The 15150-nt window shown below is 46.8% G+C and overlaps 1 protein-coding gene and 1 non-coding gene across 3 annotated transcripts in view; one reads left to right on the top strand and one right to left on the bottom strand.

Annotated features, from left to right (window-relative positions):
* Positions 1-9691, top strand: part of Ifnar2 (interferon alpha and beta receptor subunit 2) — an 82438-nt gene extending 72747 nt beyond the window's left edge. For both annotated transcript variants that reach the window (XM_085685771.2, XM_048422530.3), the window contains 3 exons: positions 1409-1556; positions 3399-3556; positions 8744-9691. In XM_085685771.2, coding sequence (XP_085541897.1) covers positions 1409-1556; positions 3399-3556; positions 8744-8989 — 552 coding nt within the window. In that variant the 3' untranslated portion in view covers positions 8990-9691. The remainder of the gene's footprint in view (positions 1-1408; positions 1557-3398; positions 3557-8743) is intronic.
* On the bottom strand, positions 1038-1172 carry LOC125393014 (small nucleolar RNA SNORA70). The gene has a single exon (XR_007229678.1). It is a non-coding gene; the product is annotated as a small nucleolar RNA SNORA70 (small nucleolar RNA).
* Positions 9692-15150: the final 5459 nt, after the last annotated feature.

The following is a 15150-nucleotide window of genomic DNA, read 5'->3' as shown; positions in this document are numbered from 1 at the left end:
GTCCAGGGCTCCAGCCACCAGAAATGAATGCAGGAGTATCCTGAAGAGAGCAAGGGCCTTGGTGTCGTAGCTCACCCAGGCCCATAAATGGAGAGCCCACACCAAGGATCACAAATCTGCTGTGAACCTGTGGGCAGGGTGGGAGCACCCCGAGTGCTCCTTACATGACTCATGTTAGCTAGCTAAGTTAGTAGCTTCAACCACAGAAATTTATTGTCTAACATTTCTGGAGCCTCAGAGTTGAAGATCAGCATGTCTTCAGGGCCTCTCCTGAAGATGTGGGATTTGCTCCCTACCTCTCCCCCAGCTCTTGTAGGCTTGCTGACAATTATTTGGCTCTCTGGCTTCAGAAGCATCTTCAGTTCTTGGTTTTCTCCCGGGATGCCTGTCTATATGACTTGCCCTAGTTTCTATCCTTTGAAAAATATTATTTTTAAAGGTTTATTTTAGTGTGTGTGTGTGTGTGTGTGTGTTTGTGTTTGTGTGTGTTGGGATTAAAGGCATGCACCACCATGCCCAGCAATAAGTTTACATTTTAAAGGAGCTACATCCAAATAAGGTCACATTTACATGTACAAATACATAAAATTTTATGTATGCAGTTCAACTCATTAAAAGATACACACACACACATATATATTTGTACTGAACATATTAGTTAGTGAACAGCGCAGTGTGAACATATTAGTGAACAGAGCCAAGGAAACCCTCGTGAGGGCATGGCTCACCACTTGTCCAGTGGACCACAGTTGGGGAATAGTTAACCCACAGCCATCAGGACGAGCTGCTTCTCTGCAGTTTATCTGCATTCAACTCAGCAAAGCCCCACTTGAGACGTGGAGCTCGAACTTGACCCTGCAGAGTCTCAGCCACGTGTGTCTGGGGCTGCTGCTGCTGCTGCTGCATTGTAATGGCCTGGCTAGTGTGAATCCCAGCCAGTACGCACTGGGGCATCCCCAAGGTTCCTCACAGACCTGTCTGGAGCCTGGAGTAGGGATACCATGACAAGGTAGCAAGATATGAAGATCTACAGGAAATTCTGTCTCCGGGGGCCCTTAGAGCAATCCACACAAGCAGCGGGCTGCGCACACTCCCAAGGAGACGGCTACTTGCAGGCCCTGCACACTGGGCTCCCATGAGGAAAGGAACCTGGTTGCCTTAATTGGCTACAGTATTTTTTTTAAGGAAGTGTGATGATTTAGATGCCACATATGCTACAGAATTGAGGCAGTGAGATAAAGGATTTCTGGCCTCACGGTTGGTCTTGTCACATTCTTTAGGATGTCACATGTATCCGGAGCTGGAAGAAGTTCCAGCCGGTGGCTCCTTCTGACACACAGTTTATAGCGCTGGGAGAGGGAGATAAGACAGAGATGGTGTCCCTCACACTGGTGTGTCTTCCTTTCAGTTCCAAGTCATTTCTCTGTACGACTCCGAGGTCCTCAGAGGCCTGGAGCCATGGACAACTTACTGCATTCAAGTTCAAGGATTTCTTCTTGACCAAAACAGAACTGGAGAGTGGAGCAAGCCTATCTGTGAGCGGACAACCAACGATGGTGAGTGGGGACATGCGCAGCCTGGAACTGCCTCCTCAGAGTCCATGAGTCCACACCACGACAGTCAGCTCACACACCACCGCAGGTCAGAGATCAGCCTCCCCATCATCTGCGTGGTCCTCAGACCCTGATGGCTGCTTCATGCTATAAACGAGAGGCCCCATTCTGAGGAAACTGGCTGTCCCTCGCCAGTCTGCTGGGCTGAGGTCTGCCTCAGTGAACCCCCTTTACCACATTCCATTGCCCTGTCCGCTCTCTGAAGTAGGTTAACTGGTCCTCATACAGTCACCCAGCAGAATGAGCCCTGCCACAGCTTGTCTTTCCTTCCCCGCATCTCTGACTTTGGGGACACACAATGACTGGGAAGGGGAGCCTGGAGCACATATCAGTGTTTCAGCTAGTACATTATGTTCTGAGGCCCCTTGTAAAATATGGAGCCAGGGCACAGTGGCATCCAGCAGGGCGCTCTCCCCCATGTTTATTAACAGAACAATGGTCAGGGGGTGGTTTGGTGATAAAGGCCTTATCTAGCATGTGTGGCCTGGATTCTACCCCAGCACAAACTTCCCCTAACACACACACATATGTGCTGGGCAAGGGATAAGGGAGAAAAGGAGGGGAGAGGAGCAGGGAGGAGAGGCTTGATCCAAGAGGAGAGAGAGAAGACGTGCTGCTTAGCCTGGGTGCTGCCTATGCACAGATACGCTGTGCCTACCGTCAGATGAGACTATATTGCCCAACGTCTGTTAGTAGCCAAAGAACTGTCAAGAGGCAGTAATCTGGGAGCATGAGAGGCAGACACCTGTAGAGCTGCTGGTGCCATGAAATCTGATGTAAAAATCAGATCTAAAAATAAAATAAAACTACTTCAAGCCTGGTGTGGTGGCTCAGGCCTGTAATTCCTATAGTTGAGACCTAAGAGTCACCATGAGGTCTTGTTGGACTGTGCAGTGAGCTGCAGGCCGACTGAGGCCACAGAAGAAGGTTGTCTCCTGACGCGATCCAAACTTTTTTTTAAAGGAGAAATGCCCAAAGTCACTCTCAGCTAGTGAAGGACAAAGAGAACTGAGCAAAGGCCCTGTGTAAACGCAGCCCTGTTGCATTCTCTTTGCCTCATTGCCTACAGACTAATTCCAAAGGTAGACTGAGGCACCCAATCCTTAAAGTAAGACCAAGAAACATGTCTTCTGATAATACAGTCAAATAGGTCTGCAGGCAGGGGAAGAACCCGCCAAGCGTGTGGAGAGATAAATTACCCAGCAGTTCACACCCTTTCGAAGGCACCCTCCCCATCCTCAACCTCTGCTCTCTTCCTGAGAAAAAGCACAAATGTCACTGTCAGCCAGGTGTGGCCTTATCTAAAATACCAGGAAACTGGCTGCTATCACCCACCGCCCCACCTGGGAGCCTGGAACAGTGGCGCCTGCCACACTGGGGTGGAAGATTGCATGGATGATAAGTAAAGCCTGAAACTTCCTTAGGAAAGGTCTGAGATAGGATGATCTCATATTGCCAGACCCCTCTAGGAACCATTGTAAACACCAAGACCCTCCAGCCAGCTGTTTCTGGGCCATTATGACCAGATGGACCTGGTTTGGTTTTGTTTTTCTGGATTTCTCTATGTAATATTGGCTGTCCTGAAATTTGCTCTGTAGACCAGTCTGGTCTCAAACTCACAGAGATCCACCTGCCTCTGCCTCCCAAGTGCTGGGATTAAAAGCGTGCATCACCACTGCCCAGTCGGATGGGCCTGTTTTGACCACAGTGCTTGGAATGAGTGCATGACCCCTGTGACTCGCCCTGTGTGTGCGCAGAGTCTAATCTACTCCACTGTCCCTGCAGAAACAACCCCTTCCTGGATGGTGGCCATCATCCTGGTCACCTCTGTCTTCGTGGCCTTCCTCTTCCTCCTCGGCTTCTTTGTCTTGCTGTGGTTCATATATAAGAAGGCCAAGCACACCTTCCATTCTGGGACGTCGATTCCACAGCACCTGAAGGAGGTAGGCGGGATGCAGTAAGGGGCCTCTTCTCTCAGGTCAAGGCTGTCCAGTGCCGGGCAACATGTTCTACAAGAGCATGTTCTACATGCCCATGTGCTGGCCCATTCCCATGTGCCAAGGCAACAAAGGTTTGTTCTGAAATTCCTGGTCCTGGGTTGTTCCTTCTTCACTGCCCAGGTCATCGAGTCCTTGGGTTCAAAGGTGATGGTTCTGTCAGGGAGAGAGCAGAATTCACTGTGAGATGGGAGAAAACAGAATGCTCCACTCTGAACACTGACGAAGAGAGAGTGGAGGCAGGGAGAGGTGGACCGTGTTTTCATCCAGGAACGTCACCATGATTGGTGTTCTGGGGTGTGTATCATGGAAGGGGGGCTGTTTATGGAGATTTAGAGAGAAGCAGGAGTGTACTGGCTAAAGACTGTAAGACTGAGTAGTTCTTAAATGATATTCTGTGCTACGGCCAGCCTTCCGTGTGAGTGGGTTCTCTGTGTGTTGATCCAAACAAACGCAGATCACATATATTTTTTCAATTGTGTCTGTAACTGCTGGGGTCTACAGCTCAGGAGTAGAGCACTTGGCCCGTGTTCTAATTAGCCTTTTCTGTAGCTCTTATAAACACTGTGGCCTATAGCAACATGGAGAGGCAAGGGCTTATTTGGCTCACAGATTACAGTCCACCATAGAGGAAAACCGGAAGCTGAAGCAGAGAGTCTGGACGCTGTTTACCAACTTTCTTCCCCTGGTGTCCTCAGCCTGCTTTCCATACAGCCCAGGCCTATTTGTCTAGGGGTGGCACCACCCACAATGCTCTGGGCCCTTGCGTATCAATCAGCAATCAGAGGCACGCCTACAGGCCAGTCTGATGGAGGCAGCTCCTCTAGGTATGTCTGGCTTCTTGTCAAGTTTACAAAAGCCAACCAGCGCAAGCAGCATGGCTAATGTCCTGAGTTCAATCCCTGGTAGTGTGTGGTGCAAATTCTAATTGGTCTTAATAATAAAAACCCAGAGTCAGATATCGGGGTAAATGCTGAAAGAACAGAGAACAGAGACGTAAAGAAGGCAGCCATTAGAGAGACCTTTCCCACTACCGAATTCTCAGACCAAAGTGGGCAGGATCCTATCTCCACAAATCCTCAGACTGAATAAATGCCTTAAGCTCCTGTCTCCTCCCGCCTTATATTCCTCTCTCCACCCAGCCATATCCCTTCCTGTCTCCACCTCCCTAGTGCTGGCATTAAACATGTGAACCATCACTGCCTGGCTCTGTTTCTCTTTGAGACTGGATCAATCTCATGTAGCCTAGGCTGGCCTTGAACTCACAGAGATCTGTCTGCCTTTGCCTCCTGAGTGCTGGGATTAAAGGTGTGTGCCACCACTTCCTGGCCTCTATGGCTATCTAGTGGCTTTTAGCTCCGTACTCTGATCTTCAGGCAAGCTTTATTTGTTAGATCACAAACAAAATATCAAATGTAATATTCAGATACCGAAATGATGCTGTACTGAGTGCATGCTTGAAAAAAAAAACATGAAAACTTTTCATATGGCATTTGCACTGTGTTGGATGGAATACACGGACGGTCTGGAGGTGATGGCAGAGGTCCCTAACGTCCCAGCCTGCTTCCTGCCAGTCCCCTGACCACCAGCATTGCCAGTAACGTCCTCCAGTGATTCTGTGGCAACCCTGGTCTTAGGCTTCTTATTTATACACCAGGAGGCTGGTCACATTCCCTGGCTGAAGCCCAACCTGTGGAGGACTTGTTCCCATGATAGAATGTCCACAGACTATAACCACTTCCCTGTAGAGCAATGCCAGCCTTCCCTCCTACATCTGATCATGAGGATGGGGCTCCTGATGTGGTCACAGTATAAACAGAAGGAGAACAGAGACAGGGGGCTGGGGAAACTGTACCACCCATGTGAGTGGTTGACTGGCAACCTCTAACCTCATATAAGGACAGGACAGGCCTAACGGCCATTCAGTAATTTCACTCTGTATAATAACAGAAGTAATTTCATTCTGTATAATAACAGAAGTGCTCTTTTTTTAAAAAAATAGTTTTATTCAAGATGGGGCAGGGAAATTTGTAATTCCTGGGTCCATGTCATGGTGAACAGAGGAGGAGTGGGGGAGAGGTGGTGGGAGTGGTGATCTGAGGTATACTTAGGGAAGTAAGGGAAAACATATTTAAGGGTAAACTGAGGCAAAGTACACTAGTAATTTTGAAACAACAACTCTGTCTGAAATTTCAGTAGCAACATTGATGCTGGCTCAATGTTTTGAGAAAAGCAACCACAACCACTTGGGTGAGTGTCCCTGCAGAGGTGGCCTTTGTCTGAGGTTGTGGTTCAGTGGAGTATCTTGCCACAGCTGGGATCATAGGGCAGACCGTGCAGGAAGCCCCTCCCTGTGTGACCTCATGGTTCTGTTTTGCCTGGCTTTGACATCTTGCTGGTGCTGTGCACAGTGGCCACTTTGGGGCTGTATATTCGCCTAGTCTTCTCGGTCAGAGACCCCCATCTTCACCAGGACCTCACAGGCCACACTGTGCTGCGGTGCATGGGCCAGCCTGAACTCATAGTTCCACCGTCTGCATTGCGATTCTCCTCAGGCAGTTGACCGTGAAGTCCGTCCAGTTTTTCCCTATCGCACACTTGGCAGATCTGCAGGGTCACACGTGCCAGGCTCGATTAGCATGTAGTCACTGAGTCACATGCCAGCCCGAAGGCCTAAGTAAGACTGCCTGCTCCACAGCTCATCCATGCAGCAAGGCCCTTTTCCGGTCTGGCTCCTCCCAGTGCCTGCAGCCTCTCAATGAACACAGTGTGCCGTATTCCCACAAGTGGAATCTGCTGGTCAAGCAGCCAGAAGTACTTCCTTCTCAGTATGGGATGGATGATCCGTTGTTGACCTTCCTTGGTGTGCCTTCTCCCTGAGGCTCCTCAAACTTGTCTGATGTACTAGGTCTCTGGTTCTTCCTAGGGAAAATCCCCCACTCGGTCCAGCTTTAACGATGCCATGGTCACTACCAGTCACTATGACAGCCGGTGTTCCCATACCAGATCCATGTGAATGACTGCAGAGGGGGACACGGGTCTTATGCAATGAGTGTTGCTCCCAGAAAGGGACCCAGCTATGAGCAATTCCAGCTGCCAGAATTCCTAGAAGCTGGGGACACTTCGAGGGGGTTCTGGGTACCACAGGACAGCACCCACCTCCATGGCTAGGAAGTAAGACCTGGGACCATAGCGTTTCTGAGCAGAGAGGATTTTTCTGGAAGGCGAGTGAGCAAGCGCTGCAGCAGCACAACTGAGCATCTCAGGGGCTGAGCGGGTATGAACCTTGTTGGAGCAAGAACAAAGAGGGGCAGGCCTCGGTTCTGGGTGGAAGACCTTTTGTTGCCTGAGAACCAGGAAGGAACTAAACTCTTCCCCCTGGTGTTTTTGCTGCTTGGCTTCACCATCAAAAAGAAACTGGCCAGACAGGAAGAAAGAGATGGATGAATCAAAGCTAGGCAAGTGCATTCAAGGGGCCAGTCTGACCAGCAGGCCTCACAGTCACTGGGAGGGCGGTGGGGGCATGGAGAAGAGCTAGACAGTGAAGGCAAAGGAACTAGCACCCCCCATCGCCCCTCTCCAGTTCCACTCATGTTGCAGAGTGCATGCTAACTTGGCGTGTTCAATCAGGGGGGCTGACCTGAGGATGCTGGGTGGAGGGCTCAGCCTGGTGCTGAGGAACCCGTGGATGTTTCAGGAGGCTGACCTGGAACCCGTGGCTGTTCCAGTATTGCAGTATTTTATGAAACACAGGAAATCTAAAAAGCATCATTTCAATATTCAACCAGTATGTTTTAAGTTATTAAAATATTTTACATTTTTTATACAAAATCTTCAATATTTCATGTCTAATTCACACTCACACATCTCAGTTCTAACTAGGCACCTGTCAAGTGGCCAGTAGCCACACGTGGTCCTCGGCTACTGGACTGGACATTACCAGGTTAAAGGTCAAGATGGAGCACCAGAGAAGATACTGGTGAACTTGACCTGAGACACTTGAGATACACCATGAGTCCATCCATGGTGGATCCCCACCCACCGTCCCACCCCCGTCTCCCCCCACACACACACACCCTGCTTCCTAGAGGAAATGGCAGCCAGACGTGTCTTACTGCCTGGGGATCAGGCTAAGAGTGCACCTTGTTTTCCAGAACTAGTGGAGAGTGACATCTGAGCATTCTGTGGATAAGCCACCAGTTCTTGTTCTGCCTCTTAACCATGGAAAAACGCAGGCAGCATCTCCCACCTAAACCACACTTCGGAATGTAGCTCAGTGCCATTAGGCCACCAGCACCGCCAGCGCCACCAAGCACTCCCAGAGCCCGCTCCACGTGCATGGCAGGAACTCATACTGCTGAACGGTCCCTGGTGTTCCTTCCTGACAGCCACCATCCTAACATCCTCTGGATCACTCTAGATCCCTCCCATTATTGCAATCCCACACGCTGGTTATCTGCCTGTCTTTCTCTTTTTAAAGACAGGGTCTCATATAGCCAGGCTGGCCTCAAACTCATGATGTAGCCAGGAATGACTGAACTTCTGGGCCCCCCACCCCGCTTCCACCTCCCACAGGCTGGGATCAGGACCATGGGTGTGCACCTACCTGCCCAGTTGTCCTCTGCTGGGCAGTCGTCTGCCAGCTGATCTACATCTAGCGTAGGCTAGAGGACAGTTCTCAGGAGTTGGTTCTGTCCTGCCATGGAGGTGGGGGTCACACTCGGGTCACCAGGGGTGCGTGGAAAGCTCCTGTACCTGCCGAGCCATCTCATGGCCCAGAAGCTCCTCTTTCTTTAAGACTTCTGTCTTCAGTGCCACTGAAGTACCCGCGCACAGTGTGTGTGCGTCGTTTGCGTGCTCGTCCCTGGGTGATGCTTGCGTTTGCTCTGCTATCCCAGCACTGTTTGCAGTTAAATAACTGAGTCTCTTCGGCTTTCATTTCCCTTGAGGGCATACCTGTGAGGTCATGTGGTAATTTTCTCAAGGAGCCACCCCAGTATTGCTGTTGCATTTTAAAGTTGCATCCTCTAGCCCTAAAGTTTTGCATACAATCCTTGTCAGCCCAGAAAAAGGAAGAAGAACGGGGGTGGGGAGGATTTGGTTCTTAAGTAACAGTCTTTAACTTTTCCGCAGTTTCTGGGCCATCCTCACCACAGCACTTTCCTGCTGTTCTCCTCCCCGCTCTCTGACGAGACTGAGGTGTTCGACAGACTGAGTATCGTCACTGAAGTGTCGAAAGGCAGCAGGCAGAATCCTGGAGACAGCTGTGCCCTGGGAACCCTGTGTGAGCCAGGACCTCAAGAGCTGGGATCCAAGGACAAATCCCCCTCACGGGCACAGGGCGAGCCCTTGCTTCTCACATCCACCTCAGAAGTGTGATCAGAAGGGCCAGCCGAGAAACTGGTGGCCAGTTGGGACTGGTGTTGTACTTGTACAGACAACCAAAGAGCCAGGCTTTCAACGCCCCGGTGAGAAAAATCCTCCATTTGGAAGTTCACAGCTTTATAAAAACTAATAGCTTAGGGGCTGAGGGTGTAGCTCAGCTGATAGAATGCTTACCCAAGATACATGAAGTCCTAGCTTCATTCCCCAACACCATATAAGCTAGGAATGGCGGTGACTGCCTTTAAGCACAACTCTTGGGAGGTAGAAGCAGGAGGGGCAGGAGGGGCAGGAGGGGCAGGAGTTCAGGGCCAAGCTGGACTGGAGACCCTGTCTAAAAAGGAAGAAGAGAGAGAGTCTTTAATAATTATTTTTTGAATGACCACTGAATGTAATTTGAGCCCTTTTTGCTCGCTGAAGCTGGAACCACATTTAAATTGTGACAAACAGAAATAAGGGACAAAACTGCAAATACTGTAAGACCGTAAGAATGCTGTAGACTGCCCTCATCTCAGGGTCGGCCCTATGCTGGACAGACATGGATGTTTTGGATTCTCAAGGATCAAAGAGAGTTCCTTCCTACCTGTGTGTTTTGTATAGTACTGGTGTTCTATGAATATTCTGTATTTGTTTATTTGTGTTTTCTCGATTTCTGCTGTTGTAATAAATACCTGACATAAACTATTTAAAAGGAAGAAAGATGTTTTGTAATGTTGTGTCTAGACTTCAGAGGTTTCTGTTCCTGATCTCTCTGCCCCTTTCTTTTGGGGCTGTATTCTGGCGCATTACATCACAGGGAATACGTGCTAGACCCTGTTCACTTCATGGTAGGCAGGAAATGAAAAGGTGTGGGGAGGGTCAGGGTCCTACGAAACTTCTTCAGGGCGATCTTTCCATAACCTAACTCCCTCCTTCCAGGCTCTACTTCTTCCGATTGCACTACTTTCCAACAGCACCACAAGCTGGCCACCATTGTCCCCACATCTCATTGTTTAGCTATGGGATTGGGGACACTGAAGATCTAAGCCGTAGGAGAATTAGGTACCACACTAGTGCAACTTTTAAAATATGTATGGAAGAAACCCCTTTGGTCGCTGTCCAGACAGCCACTACTTGTTGATGTTGAGCTCGTAATCTTATTCAGTAGGGATGAATCTCCGTCTGGGATGGATCCAAAACCAGGAAAGTCCTGGGCTTTGTCCACTCGGACATTTCCTAGCCTGTGACCTCTCTGCTTGACCCATCTGTGGGGTTGAGAAGACAATGATTAAAGATACAAATGTAGAAAGTGGCTACCCCAGGGCCAGCACAAATAGTCCCTTGATAGACAGTGTCTGTTCTTAACCAACTGTATGATCCAGTAGGTGTGATCAATAACAAACATCCCCATTCTGTGCCAGACGGACAATAAAGAAGATCCATCAAAGGCCTCCAAAGAGGAAAACAAACTTTGAATCTGTTTGAGACTGGGCTGTGGATGTAGCTCAGTAACAAGGCCCTTGTCTAGCATGAGCAAGGCCCTGACCACCACTGCCACCCCTGTATCAGTCAGGTCTCTATTGCAGTGCCATGATCAAAAGCAACTTGGAAAGGAAAAGGTTTGTGTGTCTCACAGCTTAACTGTCCCTCATCAGGGGAAACCAGAGCAAGAACTGAAGCAGAGACCATCAAGGAATGCTGCCTCCTGGCTTGTTCAGTTTGGCTTTTCATAGACAGCACCTCCCTCAGTGAGCTGGGACCTCCCACATCAATCAAGAAAATTCCCCATGCACTTGTCCACAGACAGAGTGATGGGGGCATTTTCTCGATTGGGATTCTTTTAACTCAGATGACTCAGATGACTTGAACCAAGTTGACAGAAAGCAAACACACACACACACACACACACACACACACCATTTTAAAAACAAAAACAGAAAAAGAACGTGGTTTATGAGCCAAACACGCCTTCCTGAACCCGTTGCTTCCAGCTCTCGACTAGGACAACCTCACTCTGCTGACCTGCCAGCAATCGCTGTGCCTCTTGCTCTCTCTTCTGAGAAGCCAAAGCTGTGAGGAACTCCACACAAAACCACAATGTTCAACTCAATGGGAATAAGAGAGAGTTTGTTCTGGAGCTAATTATGAGTGGCCAGGGCTCAGAACACAGAGTTGGGTTCTCTCAAATATGATGTTCCAACATAGGAGGCGGGGCTCTTCTGGTCAGAAAACAGTTACCGATATGAAATAAAGACAGATTCAGATAAATTTGTGATTCTAAATGGGTCACAGTGTTGGGTAAATACACATAGGCTTGGGAGATAGAAGAAAAAGAATATAGACAGTTATAAAAATAAGCAAATCATTTAAAAAAATAAAACAAAGTCTTTAAAGAGGCAGCGTACAGACAGTCATAGACTAAAAGGAGTAAAAAAAATAAGCCATGTAAAGATAGAAAATACACAGAAAATCTGGATTTTGTATATTGTTTTGTTTTCTTTGAATTTTTTGACTGTGAAGGAGCTAAGCACAGAGAGACATTTTATTGTATGGGCTACTAAGCTAAACCAACATATATGTTTTAAAAGTATCCTGACTTCAGAATTTGGGTCTAAGGATTGTTGCTTTGGAAAAGAGGTTCTGCTTTTGTTTTCACAGAGGATAACAATCTATGAATTTCTTCCGGCCTAATATGGTTTGATGGACCAAGACCACCTGAAAGTTTTCTGTGAACACCCCTCAAAAGAAAATACTTCACCCAACAAAAAAGCAGGAAGCAGTTTGGAGAGAACTATTCCCAAATTCCTGAAATTATTGTTTATAAATGTCTGTTTACATTTAAAAGAGAATATGCTATAGAAATGAATATTTTGCATTGGTGTGGATCTTAGTTTATTAATACAAATTTAAGGTCAATTTTGTTGTATATATTTTTCTGCTCTTGATTAAGGTATTGTGGTTGTGCAGCTCATTTTAAAATGTAATGTCTAATTAAGAAATATAGGTCAATAGAGAGTCATCTATAATAGTCAAGTTTGTAGTCATGTTAGTTAGGTTTTCTAGATGTACAGAGATATATTTCAGATGGATAGGGATTCTTCAAATCTTTCCAAGGCCTTCAGAATATGGCATTTAAAATGTTTTAAGGACTTAGGACTTTTCATGACAATGAGACACATCTGCTCCTGGCAGCACCAGTCTACTTCAAGAGGAAGATGGGCATTGAAGAGGCCCCTTGTGGAGTTTGCTAGCCATTTGTGCAATAAACTCCTCTTTCCTGGACTGCTTGATGGTATGCTATATAAACTGGACATACAGGACCCACAAAGAAATGACTGCTGAAGTTGCCTAACGAAGGTGAGACCATCCTTCAGGGTTCTTGCTTCATGAAAGAGTCTGCAAGATATTCTGCAGGACACAGAATGAAAGTGACTAACAAACTGCCAATATAGGTGGGACCATTTTTGAAATTTCCTGCTTCATGGAAAAGTCTTTTGGATACTATGGGCCAGTAGGCTAAAGATGGATGCTGCAACAATACAGAAGAACTTTGGGTGACTGTCCAGGCAGTGAGATGTCTCTGTCAATTCTAGAGTTTTGAAAGTTGCTTACAATGCACTTCCTATTTACTTAGGTACTATTATATCCTTCTGGATTCTTTGATGGAGTTGAAGAATATATAGTTATAGTTTTCCTTAGTTATAATAAAAGATAAAGTAGATATAAATATCGTAACTGTAATTCTTGCCTGATACCTTGTTGTTATATGTAATTTTACTATGATAAAGTTAAAACTTTCCTTTTTATTTAAACAGAAAATGGGAAATGGTGTGGGAAGTCCTTCTGTCTATATTTTGCTTTTATTGGTTAATGAATAAAGCTGTTTCAGCCAGTGGCTTAGCAGAATAGGGCAAGGTGGGAGTTCCAAGTAGATAGAGGAGGAGAGAGAAAGCGGAGTCAAAGAGAAGCCATGTAGCCCCATCAGAGACATTGGACAGAACTTTACCCGGTAAGCCACAGCCACATGGCAATACACAGATTAATAGGAATAGGTTAACCAAAGATATAGGAGCTAGCTAGCAATACACTCAAGGGGTTATTCAAACAGTGATTTAAATAATATAGTTTCTAAATGGTTATTTTGTGGTCTGGGTAGCCAGGAATGAACAAGTGGCCTCCTACAACAAGCTACCACTTGGAAGAACCTGGGGTGAAGCTCATCCAGAAGCCAATGCTTTTTATTAAAGAGTTATTCTACATTCAAACTTGCACTTAACCAAACAGAGGCTGTTTGGTTGACTACAATCTGTGATAGAAAATCCTCTTAGGCATGTCATTGCATGTGACATGGGAATCTATACTACAATTTATATAAGGGACCAGAATTGATAAGGAAAGATAGATTTACTTTCAGCCAGAATTTGGGACAGAAGAAAACTCGATCTCTCTCTCCCTTGCCCATAGCATTGTCGCTATTTATAGAAATCATGAAACAAAATTAGAAATGCAAACATTTGGTCGTGAACTCAAGCAATCAGAAGTGGGAAGTGGAAAGTCAAGCTGTCAATCAGAACTGGGAGGTGGGTCATATCTACCAAAGGTAAGGCCAGCCTCTGGGTCAGCACACCAACCATGGACTTCCCACAGAAATTATAAGTCTTAGGACCTGTGAACATGAAAACAGCTCTCACAGCTAAAGAAGAAAGCTGTTTTATTCTGGAGCTAAATATGAGTGGCCATGGCTGGGGAGCAGAGACTCAGGCTGCCCCCAGTACCAGGCTTTGACCCAGCAGCAGTTTTGTCTGTTACAGACCTTAGACACTGACAGCTTTCCTTAGCTGATAAGAATGTTTGAAGTTGGTGAACTCTAAGGGGTCTGTTCATGCAGTCCAAAGGATTTACCTGACAGTCACAAGGATGCTATACCACATGCAGAGGTGAGCAAGACTTGACAAAGGTGAGGGTAAATATAGCCCAGAGTGATTTGTCTCTGGACTTGTACCATTCCATCCTCTTACGTCACTGAAGTTCTAACCAATCGGCCTTAGCAGTCACAACTTCATCGCAGAAGCCGGGGTTCATGGTTCCTCATGCTGGCCAAACATCCCATTCTGTGCATGTGAGGGACAGATGTCATCTCATTGAACATTTACTGCCTCACGTTGCTGGGAAGGTTCTTCCCAAGGATCTCATATGAATGAGGCGGAGTAAGCAGGAAAGCCGTCTTTAGGATGGAGGAACAGCCAGTCACTTCAACAAGGTCATACCAAACCTCTTACCCGTCGTGAACCCGACTTGATGGCTTTGTCCTCGGCACACACTACGACATTTCCATGCCACATGTGATAGGAAGCAAGAGCAAGTCTGGCCAGATGAACTAAACATAGCAAACAAAGGAAGCAGGCATCCTAAGCGACCCATAATTCAGCACCTGTCATCACACTCCTTACCTGGACGGATGATGTATTCTTCCCCTGTGTCTACAGTCATTTGTACAAACTTGATTTACTGTTTGGGATATGTGAAATAATCCGTTATCCTTTGTTCTTATGACAAGTTTGGCTCCACAGCTACAATCCCGTGTGGAGTGGCTAGCTCTAAATCTAGGAAAGGCTGGTCTTCTGTATCTAAATTATTTATAGGTAACAAAGAACTTGATCTGCCCTGCTATCAAGCTCCACCTTGAGGAAGTAAATGGACAGTCACATATCAGAAGGAACAGAGCACAGGTGACAGATAGGACAGTGTCATTTTAAATCCCCACCCAACAGAATCATCCCTTCCCCATGTACCAAATATTACTCATGACGGGTTAAAACAAGAGGCAAAACCTGGGGGATGTTGGAATTCTATAGGTTTTATGATTGAAGTCAAATCTTATTTCTCATTCACAGTCAGAGAGGGGCGTGGCACTCCATTAGATGCTATTTTTGTGATATTGCCCATCTGTTTCCCAGTGAGACCATAGATATGCTTCAGGATGTTTCCAATGCCCACTAGTTATACTATGGAACACCTTGAAAATGCATCTTAAAAGACTGGGGCTTAAATTACAAATCCTGTGTATTTTTTTTTATAGTTGAGATTTTCTATACAATTTCCACAGCTCATTAGTCCTAGCCTCTGCATCAGAAGTGTTAGCCACAGCCCCACGGTGACCCCAGACTCCATCTACTAAT

The sequence above is a fragment of the Myodes glareolus genome, chromosome 2, assembly GCF_982192425.1.
Source record: "Myodes glareolus chromosome 2, mMyoGla1.1, whole genome shotgun sequence".
NCBI classification, from domain to species: domain Eukaryota; kingdom Metazoa; phylum Chordata; class Mammalia; order Rodentia; family Cricetidae; genus Myodes; species Myodes glareolus.
The sequence above is the reverse complement of the archived record's forward strand: the minus strand, read 5'-3'. Positions and strand labels throughout refer to the sequence as shown.